Source organism: Prionailurus viverrinus, chromosome B1, assembly GCF_022837055.1.
Source record: "Prionailurus viverrinus isolate Anna chromosome B1, UM_Priviv_1.0, whole genome shotgun sequence".
In the NCBI taxonomy this organism is placed as follows: domain Eukaryota; kingdom Metazoa; phylum Chordata; class Mammalia; order Carnivora; family Felidae; genus Prionailurus; species Prionailurus viverrinus.
The window spans coordinates 139,865,457-139,893,056 of record NC_062564.1 but is presented as its reverse complement, the minus strand read 5'-3'; the positions used below and the strand labels follow the sequence as shown (position 1 = coordinate 139,893,056).

At 41.4% G+C, this 27,600-nt stretch overlaps 1 protein-coding gene across 1 annotated transcript; it reads left to right on the top strand.

The window, feature by feature from the left end:
- Positions 1-145: 145 nt before the first annotated feature.
- On the top strand, positions 146-26,977 carry BMP3 (bone morphogenetic protein 3). The gene is made up of 3 exons (XM_047857285.1): positions 146-1,027; positions 16,541-17,451; positions 24,662-26,977. Exons 1-3 carry the CDS (start codon positions 703-705, stop codon positions 24,851-24,853), a joined length of 1,428 nt encoding a protein of 475 aa, XP_047713241.1. The 5' UTR covers positions 146-702; the 3' UTR covers positions 24,854-26,977.
- Positions 26,978-27,600: the final 623 nt, after the last annotated feature.

Genomic DNA, 27,600 nt, shown 5'->3' with positions numbered 1-27,600 from the left:
CTCTCCCGGCTATAGCAGGGTCCAAGCTGCCTGCGAGGGACGGGGCGAGATTGGCTGCGGACTGTACAGATCAGCCAAAGAACGAAGTAGTCTCTCTCTCTCTCTCTCTCTCTCTCTCTCTCTCTCTCTCTCTTCTCTCTCTCTCTCTCTCTCTCTCTCTCTCTCTCTCTCTCTCACACACACACACACACACACACACACACACACACTCAAAACTCGGACCTGCAGCACCACGGCAGCTCCAATCCCTGGAAAAGGCAATCGAGCGCCCTCCGGACCGCTGCGCGCACCCGGGCTCCGGCAGTGCGCCCGAAGCTGGTGCTTTCCCCAGCGCCGCCGCTTAGGCTGGCTGTTCTGGAAGATAAAGAGGGGAGGGAGGATAGAGACAGATCCTGAAAACACCCCGGCCACACACGCCGCGACTGAAGCTCTTTCTCGGCGTACCAGTGAGGACGGCTGCAGCAGCGCCCTGCCCCGGGGAGGTCCGCGCGGCTGCCCGGGAAGAGCCCACCTGCCGGTCCGAGATCGGCCAGGGCAAAAAGCGCGACTTGCCGGTGTCCTGCTCAAGCAGTGCCTGGAGCCCCCGGCGCCCTCGCCCCAGCTAATTCGAAGTTCAACCCTCGGCTCTGTCGCGGGCCCCTCGCGCCCTCGGCGTGTCCCCCCGCCACGCGGGGAGCGGACGCGCGGCGCCGGGACGTCGCTATGGCTGGGGCGCTCCGGCTGCTGTGCCTGTGGCTAGGCTGCTTCTGCGTGAGCCTGGCGCGGGGAGAGGGACTGACGCGCAATGTCTCGGAGCCGCACAGGGCTGTGCCAGGAGACCGCACGGCAGGTGGTGGCCCCGGCCCCGTGCTGCAGCCACACGACAAGGTGTCGGAGCACATGCTGCGGCTCTATGACAGGTACAGCGGCGGCGGCAGGGCCGAGGCGGAACGGGCGCAGCGGTCCTCCGAGTGGGGCTCTCAGCCCCTGCGCCCCCCACCCCTGCGCGAAGGCAACACGGTTCGCAGCTTTCGAGCCGGAGCATCAGGTGAGTGCCCGAGACGCCCCCTTTCCGCGGTCCCGCCGCAGGTTTCTCCTGGGACCCCCCCCCCCCCACACACACACACACTTACACACAGCTTCTTTGTCTGCTCTCCTCTCTCTGGTGCGACCTGGAGACCTTCCCTCACCCTGTGCAGCCGCCCACCGAGCCCCTCGGTCCCGTCACACCCCGCGTTTCGCCAGCGAGTAATCCCAGTTTTAGAGCCTGAATTGAGAGGGAGATCTGGAGAGAAGAAAGGCGCTGAGCAGCCCGGTAGGTAGGGGTGGGTTGGAGGAACTGCCTGGAAAAGGGTGAGGGGCTATCCCTTGCCCAGCGGAGCCCTCCGGCGCTGGGTGTCTGAAGCACTCTTGGGGTCCCTCGTGCTGATGTTTCTTAAGCCAGCCAGCGGAAATTTCCTTGGACTTGGGCTTTAGCCATGTCTACCTAAAGGCAGCTGTCATTTTATGCCAACCCGAGGCACCAGAGAGAAAAGTCACACTGGAACTAGACGCCTTCCCCTCGCCCTTTAGACAGTCGCTTCTCCAGACCTTGCACCCCCTCTTGACTTGCACAGTTCTCTGTGTTTACTGTATTTGACACTTCCTATCTGATAGTCCCTTGGTGGCAAACACACAAACGAAACCAGGTGGTCTGGTGTTCTGATTATTTAAAACCCATCTGGGCAAATAGGGGTTGTACCTATTCCACCCTGGGAGGAGTTGAGGGGGGCGGGGGTGGACAGCGTGGATGTAAACACCTCTTGGAATCCGCTGATGAAAATCTGCTCATCCCATTTTTCAACACACAGATCACTGCGGACTGAGATTCATGGTTTAACAAGGTTTCTCCTGTCCCCTGTGGTGAAGCGAATAACTTATGCTAACAGCCTGCCTCCCTTGTGCTAACAGCTTGAGGGAAAGTTTCCTGGACACTGACTCGGTTTATATGCTTTGAAGACGCATCAGGCTTTTTTGTTCACTACATTCACCATAAAGGGAAATGTAACTTGCAAAGCCTGTCTTCAGTGAACTGGTGAAAAATAGCCAAGAATCTTCAAGTAAGGAGGCCTGGCCTCATGCTCTATCCATTCTGTCAGAATCACTAGAAAGAAATCTCCTGAAGCTTTGATATGTAGGACTCCTGGAAAAAAAGGAAAACCAAAGCATCCATCAAGGAAAGCCCTAGGTTGACACTGTAAATACACTCTAGAGCTCCTAGGCATGATGACATTTACAATAAATGTGAATTATGCTTTCTAATGCAGAGTCTTTAGCTAGAGTCTGAGCTGAACCAGATTTCACCTTCTTAAAACCATGAACATAATGTGTAAAGGGCTGCCCTCTCCCTGGTATGCCAGCCACTTGAGCCTATCCTCACAGCTGACTAGACCAGCATGCCTTGTTTATTTCAGTGCAACTCTGAGAGCAGAGCTCAGTGAAGGAGCAGCGTGGGAACAACAGGAATTGGAGAGAAGTTGTGTGGGCAAGGCAGGTGGCAGTAAATGAAGATACTCAAGTCGCTCTTACCTTGCTAGTGTGTATGTGTGTGTGTGTGTGTGTGTGTGTGTGTGTGTGTGTGTGTGATATTCCTAGGGAGTAGCCAAAGCACCCAAGAGACATATAGTATGGTTTTTTTTTTATCGACAAGTTTCATTTTTTAGTATGAATCACAGGGTTTGGAAGTGGATTGTGAGTTTGCTTCATTCACACCTATTGCATAGTTGTTTGTATGTTTGTTTTAGGCTGAGTGAACCATGTGTGGGAGATGGATAAGGATTTGAATAACTCAGACCCCTTGGACTTTTGGGCTTCCGCTCATTCTGTGCATTATAATTTCAGTGTCCCTTATCAGTCTCACTGGTCTCATACCATCAAATGATAAACTCTGATACGGAGGCCAGAAGTTCCCTTGAAATGATGACTTGCAGCTTGAAGCATATTTACAAGGCTGTGTGCCCTGATAAGGAAGGTAATCCCTTTAGCATCCTAGAGACTGTCTTAATGACTTATTCATCAAACGTAGTAGACACTGGTTTTTGTGGAAGCTTAAGTGTCATGTTACTGCATCGGAGACTCCTGGAGAGGTGGTTCATGTTGGACCCCTTCCAAGAGTGTTTAGTTACTAACACACTAAAAAGACCTTATTATAAGGCAGTTCTGGCTCTAAGAAGGCACGATTTGGGGAAGGTGCTAAGGCTTTTTATGTGTGCCCCTCTCCTCTGTCCATATCAACGTTTCTATAACTCTCTTTGTCTTGCGACGTATGTTCTGATATAGGTGAAAGATGCTGTCTGCTTTAATAAATCAGATATGTTTTCTAGCCCATGGTGTTTAGGTTTCACAGCACATGGGCTTCTCTATAGCAACGATGTTACAAATTTTAGTGGAAGGTCAGATGGTGTGCTGTGTATATGGAGTGGCTGCTGATCAGGCAGACTTTCCAAGTGCTTATTCAGGCTGAGTTATAGCCTTAGAGCCCTATTTGCTCCTTGGAACATACCTGATTAAAATTATTTATTGTTCTAAACCTAGAATATCTTTGGTTGAAATGTAGCTGCTGTGGTATCCCTCTGATTACTTTCTACTTAAACCATTACTTGATGGTGGGTGGCATTCATCCTAAATACACTTTCTGCTAACCCCTTTTCTCCTCCCTCCATGCTATGCAGTGGGTGTGCCAAAACCTTAAGTTTGGAACGCTCCTAAGTCTTTTTGTGATGTGTAAGGGTTTACATAAAGATAGGTTTTATCTTTTCCTTTGTAAGAAGTAATTTACAAAACTATTGACGACAGAGCAGTTTAGATTTACAAAAAACACACCGTCTTGTAGGAACACCAGAGGCGTATGAAATCGGCTTTTATTTTAATCTTAGTCTACGTTGTCCGTGGCTACTGTGTGTAAAAAGGAGAATATTTCACAGAAGGTTTTCTCCTGGCCTGATTTTTTAGGGTGCATGCTTTGTGCTCATTAGTTTCTCATTATTCCCATAGCCACTTACTCTTAAATTTCCTCTTCACAAATTTAACTTCTTTAGGAAAAGTGATTAAATCACACATGTTCTTATTAGGAAAGTATCATTACTTTAATTCATGAAATGTAACTACAAAAAGATGACATTTTGGTGAATATGTGTCACCTTTTTAAAAAAAAAATCACACAGACTGGAAAATTGAGGTAATCCGGACCCAAAAGTGAATATTTTCCTTCAATGAGAAAGGGAGCGTCTTTCCTACTGAGACCAAAACTATTTAAAAATAAAGGATTATCATTTGATGTGATTTTGAAGTGCGAGGCTAAAATGTAGGCCTTTGGAAAAGACAGAGTTAAGGGCAAATCGAGCATTCCAGTAGGGGCCATCCTTGTAAAATCCACGGGCCAGTGGTAGAACATCACTTTTAATGGGTTTAATGGCAAGGGAATATAATAACGTTATTAAAACGTAGTTACCTTAAAATTTCTGGCACCTAGAAACTAGGCTTGAAATTAAAGAGCACTCGGGTTATCTAACGTTTGTATTCAAAAGACAACAGTACATCTGGAGAAAGGAGGTGTATACATGGCTGCTGTGAATTACATACTACTTTGAATACATGACAGCCCTTAATGAAGTTTTTACTGTAATGGGCAAGACAGCTTTACAATCTCTGACATTTAAAAATCCATAATACCATGAATTCTTGATTATCCATACTAATGGAAAAGAGAAAGAGAATGAGTTACATGAAAAAAAATTATTTAAATCTGGCTTTTTAGTATAGTTAGACACACTCAAAGAAGCCAAGAGACCATGAGGGTCAGTGGGAAAAACATCCCCTACGTAGGTAATTCACTCAGGAAATATTTATACATTAAAAATATATACATAATTAAGAATATATTAAGGTGGTCACATATATCTTATGCAAGCAATGATATTTATGAGCACTTGACTGACCCAGTTTAGATCTCTCTAAAAATTAAATAGGGACATGAATGTCAAATCTGCTCTTAGGCATTTTGGAATTATACAAGTTTATATGTAGAAGAGGCCTTAAAGAGAGCAAGTTCAATCCCCCTTACATGGAAGAAGAAATGGATGTCACGCTGTATTTACCAGACAATTTTTCAAACATACTGAGTGAGCTCAGCTCAAAACCTATTATTTCTAATATTCCAGTCTAATTTTCTAGGAGAAAATTTTATAAAAGGTGTCTTTGGAAGATGTTAACAGGTGTTACATAAAATTGGGTCCCATGGTCAAATAAGTTTGGGGAAAAAAACGATCATTCTTATTTGCTATGGGAATCTCAGGGCCTTTAAATGATAGTGAGTCCTCCTAAGAGTGGATCATTTTCCCTCTGAGAGAGCATTTTAGAAAATTATGGTTCTAAGATATCTAGTTGGGGAAACACTGGTTCGGACACTTCCTAATTCCCCAGTAAAGGAAGATATGCAAAATGCAAGTAAATATCACAACTGAAAATGGTCTCGTTTCTCATTTCTCATTTAATACCTATGTCAGGATGGTAACTTCCATTTTTACTTTTTGGACTTGGGTCCAACTGGCACCATATCATCTTCCTGCTTTCATGTTTTAAACTTCTCTGAATGTAATCATAGAATCTCTCTGTTATTAAATTCCCATTTTCCCAGTTTCTTTATGAATCCTCCTCCATTGTTGTCTTCTCTGGACTTGATCTGCATTAGTTCACAGCTAGTATGATTCTTTTAAAAGAAAAGCTACTTCATTTGTGGAAAAATTCACTGGAGATTACACACGTAACTTTGTTTAACTGTATCACCATTAGTATCTTGATGAAAGACACTAAAAAAAAAAAAAACAGATACACTCAAGACACCTATCAAATCCCTTATATAATCACCAATGTTTGTTGTATTTGTTAGACATAATAAAAATCGTACCTATCAAAAAGCCTAGTGAAAAATATTGAGCAACTTTGCATATACTTTCTATTTGCTACCCAGGAAATTTTGCTACAACATCGGAAGTTTTCTCTCCAAATTTGGATGGTTTTCCCATCTATTCAGTGTGTATATCCTAGTAATTAGTAACTTACTAACTTGATTTTAGTGGTGGTAGTGGAAATAAGTTTAGCATCACAAATAGTTTCAGCTTGAACCTCCTATGCCAAGTTTCAGTTCAGAGTGCATTGTTATGGTTATGAGCCCATGAACATAGAATTATGCAATGGAAACACTGACATAGTATTAATCAAGTGACACGAGTATACCAGGATAATATCTACTTCGGGCAGTAGTAAATGATGACAGTGTAACTGAAGAGCGCTCATATATGGAATGTTTAGAAATGCATGAAGTTGCTGGTCTACCACATATTAGTAGTGGTTGTGTCCTAGCATATTGGTACCTGAAACAGTACTTTCGGTAAAACACTTTTTAGGGATGATATTTTTTTTTCAACGTTTATTTATTTTTGGGACAGAGAGAGACCGAGCATGAACAGGGGAGGGGCAGAGAGAGAGGGAGACACAGAATCGGAAACAGGCTCCAGGCTCTGAGCCATCAGCCCAGAGCCTGATGTGGGGCTCGAACTCACGGACCGCGAGATCGTGACCTGGCTGAAGTCGGAAGCTTAACCGACTGCGCCACCCAGGCACCCCGGGGATGATATGTTTAAAGGCATAGATGCCTCTTTATTTATTTCAAACACCTATGCATGTAAGTCATAGAGCTAATTGAGCAGTGTGTTTATTGAGTCCTTCAGTGATGGACTTACTTTCAGACCATCTTTTCTTGGCAACAGAACCACAGTAAATGCAGTGCCTAGGTTTTATTTGGGCCCACTAGGAATAAAATTTGGGGACAAACTGATGCTACGGTGTTACCATCTTCAGTAAGTATTTCTTACTCTACTGAGTGAGTTCTTTTAAATATTCCTTTTATAAAGTAAAGGCATCCAATAGTTGTAGAAATGCAAGATTCTTTGTCCAATCATCTGATTTTACAGGTAAATCAACTGAGACCCAATACGATCTTATTTGCTTTTCCTTCAAAGAAAATTTAAAATTAAAATATTGCATGGAATTAAACTGAAGGCTATTTGAATTAAGTGTAACGGCTACACTTAGGCATGGGTTACAGTAAATGGTTTTCAAGCAAAGAAGAGATTCCTGGTACTTTAATTTTTCTATTACCTGAGGCTGAGTTAAGAGATCTAAAGGCTAACCTTGGTTGAATTGCTAATTAATCAAGTTATCTAACATTGCCATTCTCAGTTTCTTTAACTATCAAATGGTTAAGTCATACCTACTGTGCCAGTGTCACAGACAGACGGTAAAACTCAATTGGGAAAATGCATTAAAAGTTTAGAAGCTCTGTATAAATGAGATATTTTAATATTTTAAAAGGTGTCTCTCTCTAGCTTCCCACAAAGCCATAAGCATACATAAAATGGGGCTCACGTGCAACTGTTTGCAACACACAACAGCAATGTAAATATAAACAGGTGATAGTCCTCTTGTAATCCAATCCATAATACCCCAAGCCCACATTCAAGAAGGTACTATTTCTGTCCTGGCCTTGATGGCTGAGTGAGCACAGCTACACTTTGTTGTAGTGAGGTTAAATGCTCTAAAGGATGGTCTCTGTATTAGCTGTATCAGTGTCACCAGGGAACTTGTTGGATATTCTCCAGCCCACCCAAGACCATCTGAATTAAATTCTGGGGGTGGGACGCAGAAATCTCTATTTTAACAAGCCATCAAGGTGATTCTGATGCATGTTTGAGACATACTTGTCTAACCTCATGTCCCTAAGGTTTTGAGTATCTTATAACCAGCTTCTAAAATCCAGGATTGATTCACGTGTGAGACCTGATCTCATCTGGTGCTTTCAGTGGACCTTTCTGTGGACAAATGGTTTATTAATTTATATAATAGCAGGCTCCTTTCACTTTAGAAGGTATATTAGCATCTTTAAGGTAGTCTTTTCTCTGGAGTGGGCTTTCAAGTAAGTTAATAAAGACTTCTTACCCTTCTGTCATAGTTTCAGAGAGTTTGGAGCCTAATAGACCTGCTAGAAGGGGGATATGGAAGAGGAATGTGTAAAGCAAGTCTCTGAAGTGCAAAGCGCATATCTCATTTCGCTCTTGTGTTCTGAGGATCTGGTGTAGTTTGCCACATAGCAGGCACTCAGTAAATATTTCAGTTGAGCTGAATTAGATGTTCAGGGGACTAGATAAGAAGAGATAGTAGAAAAGCTATTAGCCAGGCAAAAGATCCTTTAAAAATAAACTTGCCATGAGAGAAGTTTCCATGAGGCATTTTACTAGGTACATGTCAAATGGCAATGCTATTCTACTTTATGTACAACTGTTCTAATAATGCTTTTTTCCTGATGAGCTGAAAGGAAGCACCATAACGCCATATGGTACGTAAACCCAAGAAGGGCTTCTGCTGACTTTGGGAAGTTGAAACTACTTGAACGTTGGTTTTTTTTTTTTCTCATTTTGGTGTTAAGTAGGAAACATTTTTGAATCTGGTGAGTTTACACAGTTGTTCATTCAACACATCTGACAAATATTTTTCAGGATATAAATACTCCAGACTGTGCCAAGTACTAGGAGTTCAAAGATTTATTAGGACACAGGTCTGCCCTCTGAGAGCTCACAGTCTAGGAATGCCCTTGGGCAGAGGCTAAGTAAGAGTAGATAAACTGATTAATGAACATTTTGCCGTTCTAGAAGAACCTACATTATATCATCTTTGGCCATGTTTTACTTTGGACATAGAGAATGGTTGTCTTGGAATCCCATAAAACTCAGTCGTTTGACGGCACTCTGCAAGAAAAACAAAATTCTGTGACTTTCTGTTCTATTTAGAAAGTCTCCATCTTGCCTTTGCCTGAGAGCTGAAGGTGGCAGAGAGAAGCAGCCGTCTGGAGTCAGTAATCCGCAAGCACTCAGCCAGTGGCTGCAGGTGTATGCGACTCTTTCCTAGGCACCCTGGCATTTCTAGCAGTTGTACTTGGGAGAAAGAAGTGGGGGGGAAAAACTTGTCCTTGGTTACATATTTTCTGTATGACTACAATGTTTTTCCTGCTTTCTGGGGATTTAACTAATCATCAAGATTTCATTTAGGCTATTTGTTTTAAAATCAGACTTTACATAGAAAGCTTTCCATTATATGTCTTAATTCCCTCTGAAAACATTCTGCACGGGCCAGCACGAAGGTGAACTTTCCACTCCCTGGGCACCGCCTCAGCTACTCCTTGACAGGAGCTGAACCTTGCCATAGCACGGCCTGTCCTAAGTTACAGGTTCCTTCTGAGTCCTTGGTTTTATTAGGCTTAGGTGCTTTGTCTTCAGATAAAAACAGAAGTAAATCCTCTGCCTTTATCTATTAATCAAACTCCCTAAAAAATTCTATATAGTTAATAGAAGACCTGGGCTTCTCTCCAAAATCAATGTTACCTAGCTGGTGCTTCATTTTTTGAATTTCTACAATGAATAGGCTGGACTTGGTCCGTTTATTCATGAAAGCAGCATTTACTGAGTACTGCTTTAGAGTTAAGCCCTATGCTTGGGGCTGACGAATCTGATAAAAGTTACTACAGGTGACCTTGCCTTTAAGGAGTTCTTGGTCTTAGGAAGGAGCGCCAGTATGATGAAAATCATATTAGAAGCGGGATTCCAACCGAAGGAGTGGGTTGTCATGATAAGCGTGCCTCAAGAGTGGTGCCGCTTCTCTGCCTTAACAAAGCAGGTCTGGATTATCAAGGACAGCAGGGCAGATGAAGGCATTCTAGGAAGAAACAGCAGCAGGTGCAAAACCCTGACAGGTGTTCGAAGAGGTGTGTGGCTGAAACTCACCTGACTTCTGGAGGCTTTTTAAATTCACAGACATGATGATTTTAGAAAATTCAAAAAATTATAATGCCAATGGCAAATCCTAACTAGACTGCAGTTGATGTGTTCCCAAGCAAGGAAAATCCAAGCTTGTGCCAGTGCCAGAAAACAGTAAGAAAACAGCACCACCTATTGGTAGTTATATTTTGGCGTCAAAAATGTTTCCTTAGGAAGAGCTGAAAATAAAGCCTGTTGCAGTTCCTTGCAAGGGATCTGAGAGGTTACCTAGTGCATCTCCCACACCCTCCATGTCAGAAAAAGATCCTCCTGCAATAGTCTTGAATTAGGACTATCTTATGTTTGCTCAGTCCCACAGAAGGGTCTCCCTATCGTACTAGACACTTAGAAAGTCATTACATATTGGTCTGGATACTGCCTCCATTCAACTCTCACCTTTAGACTTCATTCTCATCTTTGACCCCAGAGAGAAAAACCCCAATCTCACTTCAGCCCCTTAAGTATTTGCAAACAATTTTCATAACGTTGGTAAACAATTTTTTTTTCTTCCTTCAGACCATGTATTCTCCATTTATTCAACTCAAACTTGTAAGACACAGTTTCCAGACCCGTCAACATCTTGGTTACTCTCTTCTGTATCAATAAATTGGTTAAAATGAGAACACCCAGAATTAAGCATGCAACTCTAGATATAGTTAGATTGGTGTGGCAGTTAATGCTTCCTGGTACCTGAAGACTACAGACAGCCTGAAAATTCGTTAACTTGGTTTTTTTTTCACCTGATTAAACCCACCATTGTTTTTTTATATTATTAGTGTGTCAGTTTGTTCTTATTAATCAGAAAGTGTACCTTGGGGTTCTAATTCAATAATTCCAGATAGCTAAGTATCAGAATAGTTCAGAAGAAAAGAAAAAGCGAGCACTCTAGCATTTTTCATTTACTGGTATTTGAACATATATACCTGTGTCTGTAGATAAGACTCAACTACTCAGGGAGAAGAGCAAGATGCCTACTGCGAAACCCCTGTTCTTAAGTATGTGAAGACTCTCATTTGGAAAAGTTAAATTAATTTTAAAACTCCATCAGATAAAAAGCATGAGAGTGGTTGAATACATATTATCACTTGTTTCCACTTTCAGGGAGGTATTTATCTCCTTAGTTATTCCTCTCCACTCAACTCCATGCAACTCTGCACGACTCTCTTATTCCTGTTTTCATCCATTGCAAATACTAAGCATTTGATGGGGCGTTTGGAGGGAAGGAGCATTAACTTGCACAGAAATTAAATGTTTTAAGGTTAAAGAAGGCAAAAATAAAGTATGGGTTAGAGAAGTCAAAAAATGTTCTGGAGAAATGGCTGAGACTTGTAGCTTATTATTAGAACAAAGAGGGAGTCGAGGTCATCTCGAACAGCCAGGGCTAATGCGCCCCCTGGCCTGGTAGAAATGGCAAAGACATTGAGTGCTGGGCATAATACAGCACCTGTAGTTAGGAGCTAGATGTGAATTGGCCATCCCTTTTCTGAATTTCGGCAGCTTAGATGTCTGTTAGGACTTCAAAAATCTAGATTAATTTGGGATATTTTATAAATGTCTACTTAAAACATTGGAAATATCGCTATGCAAAAACCTCCGGTATTGCATACTGCCAGAGCATGCTCCTTCCGTTTTCCCACCCCCAACTTCCCTTCATTCTTTTCCCTTCATTCTTAAAAGTCTAGTTCAAAGGTTAAGTCTTCCCGGTGTATCCTTCTTCCCCTTACATGCACAAAGTTACTTGCTCCCTCCTTGGTGCTACTCCAAGAATGTAGTTCACACCTCTGACAGCAAGTGGCGTCATCATGCCCTAACTACCTGCTTATTGCTTGTCCGTCTTCCCCCGCCCCCCTCCCCACAGTGTGGACAGCAGCGGCCATTTGTGCAGCCCTGAGACCCAGGGCAGGGTCCAGTCCCCAAAAGGTGTTCGACACCCTGTTTGTTAAACCGAAACATTGGTTTTGCTTTGCTTCTGGTTCTTTGTTGGCTGTAGTGGATGACCATGTGAGATACCCAAATAACACAACTGAAGCTATGTGTAGAGTCGCTATGCCATAAAGCACTGTCGCTAAACTGCCCATTTAACTCTTTTAACTCTATTTTGGAGCAGTTTGTTAACCTTAGACTTTTGACTGCAGATTGAACCAATTAGCTACAGCTGGAGGGAAAATTAAAAAGTAATCACCAAAATTATCTTTATCTAATGTTCTTGGTAAAGGAAAGTATGTCGCATTCCAAGAAGGGAATCTTTTGCCCGGTTCACTTTTTGGTTTAAGGATTCATGTTTAACAAAATCCTAGTTCTTCTCTGCACTTGGAAAGAAATAAATGCCTTTTTTCTTCCCTTTTGGACTATATGTGACTACAAAAGTGGTGGTTATCCTCGACTGCCATGGTCCAGCAGAAATTTCATTTGAGCCACAAATGTGAGCCACATATGTAATTTTAAATTTCTAGTGGCCACACTTAAAAATATGAGAAGCAACAAGTGAAATTAATTTTAATAACATACGATTATATTGAAAATGTTCTGTACCCAGTTTCTGGTGTGGGTGAGAGGGGAGGAAGTTCCCCGTACCAGCAAGCAATTCTCAGACACCAGCAGGGTATCTGAGAATTCAATTTGGTCTCCCTGAAGATGGCATCAGATCCCACGGGCGAAGGGCTCAGCCCACAAGACCACCCTCCACTTCTGATGCCAGTCGCAAGCCAAGGTTGTTACCTGTGCTTCTGACCAACTGGCTACATACATATTAGAGGTTCCCGTGACCCCCTCCTTGGGTCCGATTAATTTGCAAGAGCAGCTGACTGAACTCAGGAAATGTATTTGTTTACCAGATTACCAGTGTATTATAAAAGGATGCAACTCAGAAACAGCCAGATGGAAAAGATGCATTGGGCAAGGTAGGGGGAAAGGGTGTGGAGATCCCATGCCTTGCTCAGGCGCGCTGCTTTTCCCCAAATCTCCATGTATTCACCAACCTGGAAGCATTCCGAACGCCATTCTTTTGGGTTTTTATGGAGGCTTCATCATATAGGCATGATTGATTGAATCATTGGCCTTTGGTGATGGCTTCAACCTCTGGCTCCTCTTTCCTTGTGAATCAGAGATAGGACTAACAATGCCAACCCTCTAATCAGTGGGTTGGTTCCCCTGCAACCAGCCCCATCCCCACCAGTCCTCTAAATTCACCTTGTTAACATAACAAAAGGCACCTGTATAGTTCTCATCACCTAGGAAATTCCAAGGGTTTTAGGAGCTCTGTGACAGACACAGGACAAAGACCAAATATATGTATTTCTTATTTTAAATCACAGTATCTATCACAGTATTTAACCCCATCCATCCAAATATTATCCTTTAATATGCAATCGATGTAAACTTACATTCATGTCGTATTTTACATTCATGTTTGTACTAAGTCTTTGAAATCCAGCGTGCATTTTACATTGAACAGCACATTGCCGTTCAACCTTAAATAGCCAGTCACCACCATGTTGGACAGACCGTTCTAGTTAGCTAACATTCGTTGAGATTTTCTGTGTGCTGCAAGCTCCGCCTGCATTCTGTCAATTAATTTGCACACCTCTGCAGTCGATGCTGTTGGACTCTTTTTACAAATGAGCAAACCGAAGGGCGCCTGGGTGGTTCAATCAGGATGAGCGTGGACTATTGATTCTGGCTCAGGTCATGATCCCAGGGTCGTAGGATCAAGCCGGGGAGTCGGGCTCCACGCTGAGCATGGCACCTGCTTCGGATTCTCTCTCTCTGTCTCTCTCTCTGTCTCTCGCTCTCTTCCCCTGTCTTTCTCTGTCAATAAATAAATAAATAAATAATAATAAAGCCAACTGAGGCTTAAAGAGCTTAGATTTTTTGCCTGAGGACAGCTAGTGGGTGTGGTGGAGCTGGGCCTGGGCCACGGGGCTTTGACTTCAAAATAGTGTACTGAACTAAAATGAGAGCCATCACAAGAGGCAGCCTGACAGATTCTGAAGCATTTACGAGAGGATATTGAAGATTAGACGCAGGGGTGGAGGCTGCTTCACAGCAGGTCACAAGGTGTCTGGAAACAGTTTGAAAGAGGGAACTTTTTTTTTTTTCCAGGAGGATACATTTTGAAGCAAACTGTTGGGCGAAGGAGCACTATTACTTTACCCATTAAGACACTACCACCCAGATCCCATGTAGTTCGTTTTTTCCCTGCCAGGATGTCTGTTTGGCAACCATTCGATTGCCACATACTTAGAACAGAGACTTCTCTTCCTTCCATTTTAAACTTCCATCTGCTACAAGAAGTTTGGGTAAAAGTATATGCTACAGTGACTGGTGCGAATTAAGGCTAGAGTCTCTGAACAACCCTGATGCCATGGCTTTGTTGTAAAGGTCTGTAAAATATTATCCTGGTCTCATGGATTATACAAATGGGCACAAATGGCAGCTTCCTCCTTTTCCTTCACACGGTGTTAAAAATGAGTAAAATATGTTTCCCATTGCACTTCCCTTGTGCTTGCGGACCTAGGGAACTCATTCTAAGTTTCCACGTCTTTGTAGGAATGTTTTGTTTTTACTGAAATATGTTTTTGATCAAGAACATAATCTCACGATTGCGTGTATGTTTCTGAAACCAGTATGTATATGGAACAAGTGCACGGAGGGGGACTCGGGGTCTGGTGGCTGGTTCCAGGACTGGGCATTCTTGAGTCTAACCTCAGCCTTACCACTAATTTGGTAGATGATCTGAAGAGAAGGAACCAGCCTCTGCCCTTCCTAATCAATCTCTTGTTCTGTTACTCTCATTTCTGAAGAATGGGAACACAATTTGACCCAGGTCAGTAATTTCATCGAAAGAAGAAATTATTCAACTCTTGAATTCTTGAGAGGTCATAAACTCCAGGCAAGCTCCGCAACAGTGTTAATTCTTTATGACACGTTTGAATGTGTGTCTCATTGTTCCGCACACGTTACCTGAATATTGAGTTAGACGGTCTTGCTCACCTACCCCCATCCTGCACCGTAAACTTTGTGAGGCAGGTAGAAGAAGATATAATCCCATAATACACTAATAACAATAATGAATTATAGTTAGAGAAACCCTTTCTGGGTGCTCTATGAACTGCTTTACACACATCTAATTTAATGCCGATGGCAGTAGATGTAGACACAATCTCCATGTTATGAATGAGAACACTAGCTTGCCCAAAGTGGCTGAGTCAAGACTTGAATCAAGGTGAATGTAATCTCATCAATGCTTGTAACCAGTAGGCTATACACTCCCACTAATAAGAAGATATTCCAATCCTGTGCCAGATTTACAGGACTAGCTCTTGGTAGTTTCGTAATGAAAAGCCAGAGCTCTCAGCTCTCATACCAGTAAGTTTACTGTTGTGTTACAACTTACACACATTTGTAGTGCTTCAGGAAAGGAAAAAGCAAATCAGTAAAAACGGCGAATCCTTGCTTTAATCTTTCTCTAGCTTTTAAAATTACTCCTATTATCGTTTTTGTTTGTTTAATTGAGGTGAAATTCACATAACGTGAAATACACTATTTTTTAAGTGAACAATTCAGCAACGTTCGATACCTTCACAAGGTTGTCTAACCACCAAGTCTACCTAATTCCAAAATATTTCTATAATTCTAGAATAAAACCCCCTACCCAATAAGAGGTTTCTCCCCATTCTACATGCCTCCAGCCCCCGGAAAACATCCTGTCTCTACGGATTTAGCTGTTCTGGAACATTTCATGTAAACGGAGTCATACAATATGTGACCTTTTGTAGCTGGCTTCTTTCATTTAACAGTGTTTCCAAGCTTCCTCCACATTGTGGCAGGTATCACTTCATTACTTTTTATGGCTAACTAATATTCCACTGCATGGATAGAACACTGTTTTTCCATTCATTCGTTGATGGACGTTTGAGCTGTCTCCACCTTTGGCTATTGTGAATAGTGTTACTGTAAACATGCATGTACATGTACTTGTTTGAATACTTGTTTTCACTACTTTTGTCTATAAAGGAATAGAGTTGTGGGCTCACATGATATCTCTATGTTCAACTTTTGGAGGAACTGTCAAACTTTTCCACATCAGCTGAAGCATTTTACATTTCAACCAGCAATGTAAAGTGTTCCTGTTTCTCCACATCCTTGCTAATACTTATTTTGTTTTTCATTCTTATAGCTAGGCTGGTGTATGTCAAATGGTACCACAGTGTGATTTTTGTTTACATTTCCCCAGTGATTACTAATGTTGAGCATCTTTTCATGCGCATGTTGGCCCTTTAAATATCTTTTTTAGAGAAATGTCTATCTGATGTTCTTGGCCATTTTTTATTGGTTTCTTTGACTTTCTGATGTTGAGTTGTAAGAATTATTTACGTGTTCTGGATACCGCATTTTGTCAGGTGTATGATTTGAGAATATTTTCTTCATCCATTTTTCTTTTGCTGCTCATATCTTGGGTGTCATTATCTAAGAATCCATCGCCAGATTTAAGGCCAGGCAGATTTTACCTGTATATTTTCTTCTAAGAATTTGATGGCTCTAGCTCTTATATTTAGGCCATTAACTCATTTTGAGTTTCTTTTTGTATGTGGTGGCAGGTAGGGTTCCTGCTTACTCTTGTTTACTCTTCTTTTTTTTTTCCCTTCCCTTCCTAGGAACCCTTGGAAGCAAAGGACTACACATCTTTAACCTGACTTCTCTAACCAAGTCTGAAAACATTTTATCTGCCACACTGTATTTCTATATTGGAGAGCTAATAAACATCAGCCTGAGTTGTCCAGCATCCCGAGGATGCTCACCTCATGCTCAGAGGAAACACGTTCTGATTGATCTCTCTGCGTGGATCCTCAAATCTGACAGAAACCAAAGTCAACACCTCGGTCACCTTTCAGTAGACATAGCCAAATCTCATCGAGACCTTGGGTCCTGGCTGTCTAAAGACATCACTCAGCTCTTGAGAAGGGCCAAGGAAAATGAAGAGTTCCTCATAGGATTTAACATTACCTCCAAAGGACACCAGCTGCCAAAGAAGATGTTGCCCTTCCCTGAGCCTTATATCTTGGTGTATGCCAACGATGCTGCCATTTCTGAGCCGGAGAGTGTGGTATCAAGCTTGCAGAGGCACCGGAATTTCCCCATTGGAGCTGTGCCTAGACCGGACGGCCATATCAAGGCTGCCCTTTCTACTGAACGGAGAAGGAAGCGCTCGGCTGGGGTCCTGCTGCCTCTGCAGAACAACGAGCTTCCTGGGGCAGAATATCAGTATAGGGAGGATGGGGTATGGGAGGAGAGAAAGCCTTACAAGACCCTTCAGACTCAGGCCCCAGAGAAGACTAAAAACAAAAAGAAACAGAGAAAGGGACCCCCCCAGAAGAGCCAGACTCTCCAGTTTGATGAGCAGACCCTGAAGAAGGCCAGAAGAAAGCAATGGATTGAACCGCGCAATTGTGCCAGGCGGTACCTTAAAGTGGACTTTGCGGATATTGGCTGGAGTGAATGGATCATCTCCCCCAAATCCTTCGATGCCTATTATTGCTCCGGAGCATGCCAGTTCCCCATGCCAAAGGTAGCCATTGTTCTCTGTCCTATACTTCCTGTTTCCGTAGAGGAGAAAGACACACTGACCGAGAGTGTGTTTTCATTTACGAAATCCATCTGGACACTTATTTATTGCCTTCTGACATGTACTAGGCAAGAATGGTTACGCTTGGTTTTTCTTTAATGGTTGCTAAGGTGATATGAAGTCAGTATCGGTATGAGGAAGGATATGAGAAAAAATGTAAAATATGTGTTTTGTGCTTCTTCCAAACACAGTGCAATCAGCCATGTGGTCTACTCAGCTGGGGGCAAATCTGTATCTGCCCACAATAAGCAAGCCGCAAACGACAGAAGGCTGATATTGGAGGGGATATTCAGAGAATGACTACATGTCATGGGGAAGAGGAAGGGAAAGGACTAATTGCATCGATGCCCTGTGCAGAATTTTTTGACAAATAGTTTCTCATGAGATCAACTGGCCCCACCAGAGTCAGGATCAAGGTTGGGCCAGGTAAACTCACCTCATGAAATCCACCAGATGCTTATTTCATTTGCTTCCCTAATAAACATCAAAAACAAAGGTAACATAGGGTATGTGGACTCTATAAGCTTCTTCCAAAATTTACTTCATCCGGTCAGAGCTTACCTGTGTCTCTTCCAAAATCAGTGGAAACTGTACTGTATCGTATCAGTACTCAGTATCCTGACGAATATATTCTCAGAAGCTTCCCCAATCCCACCACTGCCTTGCACAGCAAATCCAAGTGACTATTTTCTTTGAATTTAGAGTTAGTAAAGTACAGTGGTGCCCTCTGGCCTTCAGTTAGGCTTATCTCTGAACCTCTATTCTTAGCTTATAACAGTTTGAATCTCTGACATACAATGAAAAGGGGCTGTAGGAATAGAATTCAGAGAAAGAATAGAGATGGGTTTTTTTTTTTTTGTTCTTTTTCTCAAAACTTGAGGGGAATCAACTTTTGCTGTTGCCTAATAACAGAGAAAAAAAATCTTTTGCCTCAAAGAGTGAGCAACTTCTACCTATAGATCTTTAAATTATCATGTTCATGTTCTAGTGTCATGCTCATTGGGATGTTTAATGGAACACATGCATAAAGGTCTGGCCGAACAAAAGCAGGTCAGCCTCTGGGCCAGTAACTTGATTGGAATCGCGTTTTCTTCTTAGAAAGTCTCAGAAGAAAAAGTTTTCTACATCTTCTAAGACTTGTCTCTCCCAAGGATTTTTGTCGACTCCATGTTCTTTAAATCTAAACACAAAATAAGAATTATATACATTTACTATGATATAAACAGCCTTATCTTGTCTAAGTATTCATAAAGGGTATATCACTGTCAAACAAAACTTTTGCCAATTGGGACAGCATTTATTTTTTTTTTTTATTTTCTTTAATGTTTAGTTATTTTTGAGAGAGAGAAAGACAAAGCCATGAGGGGGGAGGGACAGAGAGAGAGGGAGACAGAATCCGAGGCAGGCTCCAGGCTCTGAGCTGTCAGCACAGATCCTGACACGGGGCTTAAGCTCACAAAACATGAGATCCTGACCTGAGCTAAAGTTGGACACTTAACCAATTGAGCCACCCAGACGCCCCGGGATAGCATTTAAAAACAGACCACAAAGATGCAGAATGTTAACAGTGATGAATCTTTATAGTGTGGGTTGCTTTGTGGCATTGAAAGACAAAATGAATTCTCAATCTGTCTCTGAACCCAGGATGACTGATTTTAAGTGGGTCTGTGAGTTTTCCAAATAATCTCTCACACTCGTAAACTGTAATTTCTTCTATGTAGCCTGGGGAAATAATTTTTCTTCCTGACTCCAAATTTTCATACCCAGGGAGCCAAGACAATATGGAGCTATTCAGTGAGTTTTCAACTACCCACTCTGGAGACCTGGTCTGGTCTCCGCTCTGCCACAGTTACCCCGTCTTACCCCTTCCATCTTGCTCTGACTATGCAAAACCCTGTCATTGCTTTGGTAGTTCTTCATGATGGTTCTCAGTGATGCAAAGAATATTTAAAAACCTTATGAGGGGGAGGGGTGCCTGAGTGTCTCGGTCGGTTAAGCCTCTGACTTCAGCTTCAGGACTTCTTGGTCCATGGGTTTGGGCCCCACGTCAGGCTCTGTGCTGACAGCTCAGAGCCTGGAGCCTGGTTCAGATTCTGCATCCCCCTCTCTCTCTGCCCCTCCCCCACTTGCGCTCTCTCTCTCTCTCTCTCTCTCAAATAAATAAACATTAAAATTAAAAATAAAACTTCTAGGGATAAGTTAAGAGTAACAGATAAGTTTAAGGAGGGAAGTGTGTTAATGCAGCAGAATGATTAAATGTACATGCTTGGTTGTAGCAGGACTTCTTAACTGTAATGCGGCTGCAGTTTGCCTGGGAACACGGAGGTTCTGATCCAGTGGTTCCGGGCATATAGCCTAATATTCTGCGTATCCAATGCAGCTCCTAGGTGTTGCTGATGTTGCTGGGCCACAAATCCCACTTTGAGTAGCAAAATTGAGGGCTAAATGTGGTTTGGGGGAGAACTCATACAGTTGACCCTTGAACAACAACACGGGGGTTTGGAGCACTGATGTCTCGCACAGTCAAAAATCCATCAGTAAGTCCTAACTCCCCCAAAACTTAACTACTAATAGCCACCTGTTGATCGGAAGCCTTATCGATAACATAAACAGTAGATTAACATGGATTTACTATGTTACATGTATTCTATATTGTATTCTTAACAATAAAGTAAGCTAGAAAAAAGAAAATATTCAGAAAATCATAAGGAAGGGAAAATACATTTGCATTACTGAATTTATCCCAAAAAAATCTACGTACATGTGGACCCATGCAGTTCAAACCTACATTGTTCAAGGGTCAGCTGTATGTTAGTGTTCTCAACTTTGAAATGGGTACAATAGTACATGATAAAAACAATAGTTTCTACATAATAACAAAAGTGGGCAAACAAAACAGAACACCGTGCACATGGTAGGCGCTCCATAAGTATTTGCTATTAATATTTGTATTAAAGGTCATTGTTGAGACCGAGGAGAACAGAAAATTCAATGTAGGGGGCTGAAGGAAGACCAAATGGGGAAAGGGATCAAGAGAATAAAAGATGTAAGACAAGAAAAAGTTTTACAAATGTTTCTACTCCCTTTTCAAACATCACAAAGCCTAAAATAGGATTCTCCCTGCAGGTTCAACAGCCTGTAAGCTCTTCCAGTAACGTTTCTTTGGAGAGTAATAGAATCAGGACAGCATTGGTTGCAACAACTGAACTCATCATAATATTTGTCAAAACTTGGAATGGCATCAGAACTCCAGGGAGACATAACAGGGAGAAGTGTGGAGTTTTCTCTCTGAGCCTGAGATTTCCTTTTGCCAAGTTGAGAGTGGAAGTTTGGCTGTTACATGGAGTTCTCCGTCTCTCATCACCTTGTGAGAATCGGCTTAACTTTTAAGGCTTTCTAGCGGTTCCCTTTCGGCCTTCCAGGCTCTGTGGCTTTCAGCTGGTGTGATAACCAAAAGGATGGGTAACACGAAGCAATACGAAGCTGCTATGTGAGGGGTAATTAATAAGCATTGCTATTATCAGTACAGCATCCAACATGGTAACCAGAGCAAGCTATTAAGAGAAAAATAGTCGGAGCAACAGAGGAAAATAAGGTCTCTGACCAGATCAGTACAAACACATGTGGAATAACTGAGGCGCCAAAGAACTTTCAGACTTTAGATATACATTTTGCCCCAGAGAAAAGTTCTCCCAGGCCAGACTCCTCTGCTGGCCCTCCTTCCTTTTGGCCTCCTTCGCGAAAGCCTGCTCTATATGGCGGGGCTCTCCGTCTGCAAAAGTCGACAACCTGTTCTGTAATTCAGAACAGCTGTGTGCTGCCTTTCCCAAATTCCAGGCTTTGCCCTTTCACTGATTCCAATTAGATAGTTTCTGGGCTATCACACCCATGTGGGCTGGACTGGGAGAGTGTGGAGCAAAACCCCATGGCCCAGGTCAGGAATGAAGGCTCTTAGCTGATGACACACTCTCCCTTGCTAATGCATTTGTAATCAAATTCAACTCGAGGACATCAGGCGCCGCTTGGCAGGTGCGGGCCGGACCACTGCAGATTTCATTCACAGACACGGCCGCATGGATTTTTCTGATTTCTAGCCCCTACAGCCAATCTGTTCTCCCAGGGAGAGACCCCTGGAATTCTGCCATGAGATGAAAAATACCCATATAGCTAAGGCCAAGTCGTATGCCTTTGCTTCCCCCTCACCACCTTAGCGGAGATGGAAAACAGAGCTTTCAAATGAAATGAAAATGATTGAGCCATTGTTGCTGACCAAGATGCGAGAGAACCAACAAGGATTAGAGGAATGGAGTTATTTTTTTCATGGAATCGTGCGGAAGCTAAGGCTAGCAAAGACAATAGAATTGGGCAGCAAAGAATCTAAACACGTTGAGCCAAATATCCTATATCAAGAAGAAATTCACATGTAATGACTTCAAAGTGATAGACCCTCAAATTACTTTCCTGAGTTTCCAATTCCAATCTCTAGTCATGAGAAGATGACCCCAAATTCCTAAATTTTGATGTACTGAGTTACCTAAGCAAAAATCACCTCAACTGATGTTAAAGTCATGTTTTACTCGCATTAAAAACACAGACTAGGGAGGGAAATAACACAGACTGCAGTTGGGATGGACAAATTTATTAAGCTATATCAAGAGAGTCATGAGAAGCATGATCTGAACTCAAAAACAAACAAATTATAGACTGGCAGCATGCTTCAAATGAGCAATTAGTGCATGAATCTTTTGTGCATGACATAATGATTCCTGGTAATGGCAGCCTGATCAGAGGATTCCATAGTGAGTCAAATGGGGAAACTCCCTAGAAAATTGAAGTTGTCTGATAAGACACACCAACTCAGAATCAAGGGCCCATTCCTGAATTCCAGCGAGCCCACCAGAGACTGTTCATAGTTTCTGAATCTATCATTTGTGAGTTAGAGCTTAAGAAAAAAAAAAAAAAAAAAGGACAGGAATTTTCCTAGGAAACACCCATGAATATTTTCCGTATCTACTCTGGGTCATTTGCACAGAAACTTTTATTTTTGTTGATGGGAATTATTTCCACAGAAATAGGTATGATGGAGGGTAAGCTATTTCTTAGAAGTATTTCATCCATTTAGTAAATATTCAGTGCCCAGAGCATATACTGTTCCAGGCACTGGAGAACAGCAATGCAGAGCAGTATTTATCCTTCGAGACCTCTTCTACTTAAATAGATGCACTTCTTATGAAATTTAAATATTATAGGAGTCATTAAGACATAAAAAGTCACAGAATAATGTCAGAAAAATCTATGGTTTAAAAAAAATCCTTTGGGACATTATTATAAGCTGTTTGGATCACTGAGTCTTAAGAATAAATCAGTAGAGAAAAGTGGATGGCTGCAAAAATTTTCTTTGGAAATTACCAATACTGATGAAATAACGACAGTGGTTATTGATCTCTACGGTACAATACCAATTACAGTCTGTGTCAGTTACACAGATTTTGGCGATGCTGCAAGGCACAAGATACCTGAAATAGAACAACATAGACTTCCTTTTCTTAAAGGGAGAATACCTTGCTTTGCAAAGCTAATTGAGTGAAAGTTAACAACTCTTTTCAACATATACTTAAAGTTTCTAGGAAGAAAGAGTAAAAAAAAAAAAAAGTTGCACCTCATCAAGACCATTTTTTAAATGATTTATGGCCCTTCACAATAAATTTAAAGTCTAATGTATAGATAATTTCTTTAATTAAAGTTAAAAGATGGGATGAGGCAAATCGGATTTGCCCTTTGTCTAACAAAAATAATCCATTTTCTTTTCTTTCTTTCTTTCTTTTTTTTTTAGTGGTATGCCAGCTTTCTATATTATTTGCTTCTCCCTTGATTTGTATGTACCTTAACCTTTTAACTTGTTCCAGTTTCCCGTACTGGGAGGTTTAGGGGTATGAAATTAAAATATCAACTCAGAGGTGCCTCTGAGCCATGAGAAACATGGCTTGAAGTCTTGAAATTAAAAACCCAGAGTTTTGGCCTAAATCCCACTTCTGAATTGACATGTGATCTCTGGCAAGTTACCAAATTTCTGGTTCTAAATATATTTAAAACAAAACTCGTTTCACCTGCCTTAGAGAGACATTGGGGAAAACTAATGCTGAAAAGCGTGGCATCTCTCCTGAAGAAGTTCATGCCACTCTGGCAATACCCGAACATTCTGGGCTTGGAAAAGTGACTGTCCTTTAAGGCTGAGCAGAGCTGTTTGGCACTCTAAAGAAAACCACTTGCCTCACATGGATGTTAATGGTTCCATTTGGCATTTTCTCAGAAACAAATTTTTCTTCCTTGGTCAAACTTCTGATATCCATGAGATAACCTTCGGCCCCCTAGAATATTCCCAGAAGATATATATGGCCCACACTTGGAACACTTCTAACACGACTGCCTTGAAGTCTGAACCCATGAAGCAACAGTGACCCCCAGTGGCCAATGGGGTGATCTTCTTAACCCCGATTTGTGCTCCGAAGAAGAGGTGAATAATTACAGTGGAGTGATTACCGTCCAGTTCATCCTGGTGGCGACTACTAAATAAATCAGTGCTCCTTGATGTGCTTGGTTGTATTTTAACAACAAAGTATAACTATCGCTATAGCAGTGGTAATAATATGTCTATGTTAAATAGGGTGTTTGCTAGGGTTCATTATGATTAGCATAGAATCAAGAACAAATGGTTTTTGTTGCAGTCCTGTTGTTGAAAACACCCTAGAGTGTGTTAATCCCCTGTTTGGCAACTAAATTGTTTTTCGTTAAGTGATTCCGGCTTAGATAACTGGATTCACATACCCACTCTACCACTTACTAGTTATTTGACCTTAGACATGTCATTTAAGCTTTTTGAGACTATTTCTTTATTTGTAAAATATTTAAAAATGGTAGTTTTGTTATAAGGATCACAGATACTATATATAACATGCCTGGCACGTAGCAGGTACTTAATAAATGATAACCATGTTGGTGATGATGGTATAGGAGATCGTGCTGAACGGGTAATGATGCCAGAGCGTTATAAAGTGGTTGAAACGAATTCGTTGCGTACGTACCTTAGGGATGAACAGTGAAGAGTGGGAAAGGAGTTCCACCTAACTTATATGTTCTCCCATTTCTTTTCTAGTCTTTGAAGCCATCAAACCATGCTACCATCCAGAGTATAGTGAGAGCTGTGGGCGTCGTTCCTGGAATCCCTGAGCCTTGCTGTGTGCCAGAAAAGATGTCCTCACTCAGTATCTTATTCTTTGATGAGAATAAGAACGTGGTACTTAAAGTGTATCCTAATATGACAGTAGAGTCTTGTGCTTGCAGATAACCTGGGAAAGAACTCATCTGGGTGCTTAATTCAATCATTACTTTATTTAATGGACTCTCCCCCCCACCCTTGTTTTGCACTGCCAATGCATTTCATCCCAAAAGATCTTTTATAGTCAAAGAGAATGAGCAGACAGACTGACGATTTCCATCAAGGAGAACTGGACTGTGTTTGTCTCTGAATGTAACTAAATGCAAGATTTTCATAACTATGGACATTTATTTCTTTTTTTAAAAAATTCACAAAGGAAAAATGATCACTCAAACTCTTTTTCAGAGCTATTAGAGGACACACTGATTTATTTTTGTAAGGAGCTTTGAAAATAGGTTGGAAAAACACCAATAGCTTATCACTTATCTCTACTCATAGAGAATAGAAATTTTTCATATTTTGAAGTAGATTTATTGCCATAGATTCCTGAGCGACTCAGCAAGTGCTAAATAACCCAACCAACTTTTATGTTTATCTTCAAATCTGTTAAGACTCTTGTTTACCTGTGTTTTTCCTCCATGTGTAATTGTATGAATAGGTGAGTGGAGAGTGTGGGCTGAGTGTTAAGAGTATATGTATGTGTGTACATTGCCAGGTGCCTGTCCCCTCTCTAGGAAGGTTTGCTTAACATGGTTTTATAGTTCAATCTACACAGGATTCTTTGTGTTTTCCATTTCATGTTCTGGCAAGCACCATTCAATTATAAGAACTTTACCAAAAAGGACAGAGTGATCCAAGAGCATATGCAGAGAGTTACCACTTGGCCCAGCCATTTAATTTGAAATACAGTTGTTTTCATTTCATTGCCTCCTAGAAAAGGGAACCTGCAGCCCACTTTTCAAAAACCCACATGTACTTCCTCTTCTTTTTCACGAACACCTTCATTTGTTCTTTTAAATTGAATTCAAAAATTCAATTAAATTTTTTAAATTAAATAAAAATTTGGGTTCTCTTGATATGCTTTTACTTCTTATGAAGCAATCCATAAATACCTGAGGCTCAAAAACAGATGGAATGTTGGAGGTTTCTTGAAATGACCAAACTAATCACCATCACGTGTTGAATATCATTCTTCAGCCACGTCCAGGTCCAGGCATCTTTTCACATGGATCAAGGTTCAGCCATGAAATCTACTTTAGCAAAGCTCACTAAAAATTATTTACCAAAAAAAGGAAGTCAAATATAGACACTTTGTTTTTTTCCCCACTTCCATTTGTCACAACTATCCTCTTACACCTTGCCCTAGAAAACATGTTTCAAAAATCTCTCTTTCTCCGAATTCGCATGTGTGACAACGATGTTTTCAGACCATGGGTTGTTGTTGATGTCCTATCTGTGGCCAACCCTCCTCTTGGTTGAGTCTCCACTGATGAGAGACAACTAAGCCATTTCAGAGGCTGTGAAGTATCAGAAGGCGTGGGGTTTTGTTCTGTCTCTACCTATAGCTACCTATCGTGGTTCATCATGTAATAAATATTTATTGAGCATTTATTTTGTAAAAGGCACTGTGTTAACTGTGTGTCTTAGCATCTTCACTGGTAAAATGAAGAGGTTGACTAGTTGAGCCAGAAGAACTTTCTGACCCTAAAAGTTTGGGTTTTAGAGTATGAGCTACTTTGTACACATCTTCCTTAAATGGATGATACCAATAGATCTAAAAATACTACAAATATCTCTGTTCATAAACCAAAGGCAAAAACATTCTAGTCTTCAGCCTTTGGGGGTGAGTATGGAATTCCCTGTGGTTTAAGTCATATTTCTAAATTTCTAACTTATTTTTGGAGATCCATTTGAAGATGATTACCATGAAAGAAGCGCTTTGACACTTTTGGAGGACACAGAGTGAGTATACATGAACTCGATGAATGAGACACACGAGTTAGAACTAATAAATTAAGTTCTGGTGCCTGAGTTACTATGGTTTCTTAGAGTTAATTTTTTTATTCTGGTAGCATTATTTTAAATATTCAAACTGAGATAGGTAAGGGACTTACTCTTAATAAACTTTATCAAAAATTTGAGCAGTGCCTGGGTGGCTCAGTTGGCTAAGTGTCCGACATTGACCCAGGTCATGATCTCATGGTTCGTGAGTTCGAGTCCCACGTCAGGCGCTGTGCTGACAGCTCAGAGCCTGGAGTCTGCTTCAGATTTTGTGTCTCCCTCTCTGCCCTCCCTCTCCCACCCATCTCTCTCTCTCTGTCTCTCTTTCTCTCAAAAATAAACATTAAAAAATAAACAAACAAACAAACAAATAAACTTTATCAAAAATTTGAAAGCAAAACTATGTAATAGAAGTGAGCCAGTGTGTGGCCATCATATCCTAGTCATACCATCTTTCAATAAAGAAACCTCTTTTTTATTCGTAGATATGAGGAAATTCTTAATTTAGCTTTTTTCTCTAGAGATATATCAACCAACATCTCTAGCCATTCCCAGCATTACTTTTCAGTCTTCTATCTAGATATTTGTTTGTTACCTTTCTTAATTTTAACTGATGCCTACTTACTACAGATTAAATCCTACAATGGCCAGGAAAATCTCTCAGTAATAAAACTTTCTGAGTAATAACTAAGATTTTATTTTAATTAGCAACTTGTATAACAAAATTGCAACACAATGAATCATCTTGGGAGTCTCTTAGCAATCAAAATATTCTTTGACCAGTCATTATGGCTGTGTGGCCTCATAACCATCATTTCACTACCACACTGAGGACATAAACAGGGAAAGTTTTATTCCCCAAAAATAAAGGAAGA

Coding starts and splice junctions, on each gene's coding strand:
- BMP3 (XM_047857285.1), top strand. CDS start 703: ATGGCTGGGGCGCTCCGGCTGCTGTGCCTGTGGCTAGGCTGCTTCTGC. Junction 1,028..16,540: donor CTTTCGAGCCGGAGCATCAG/GTGAGTGCCCGA, acceptor TTCCCTTCCTAG/GAACCCTTGGAAGCAAAGGA. Junction 17,452..24,661: donor GCCAGTTCCCCATGCCAAAG/GTAGCCATTGTT, acceptor TTTCTTTTCTAG/TCTTTGAAGCCATCAAACCA.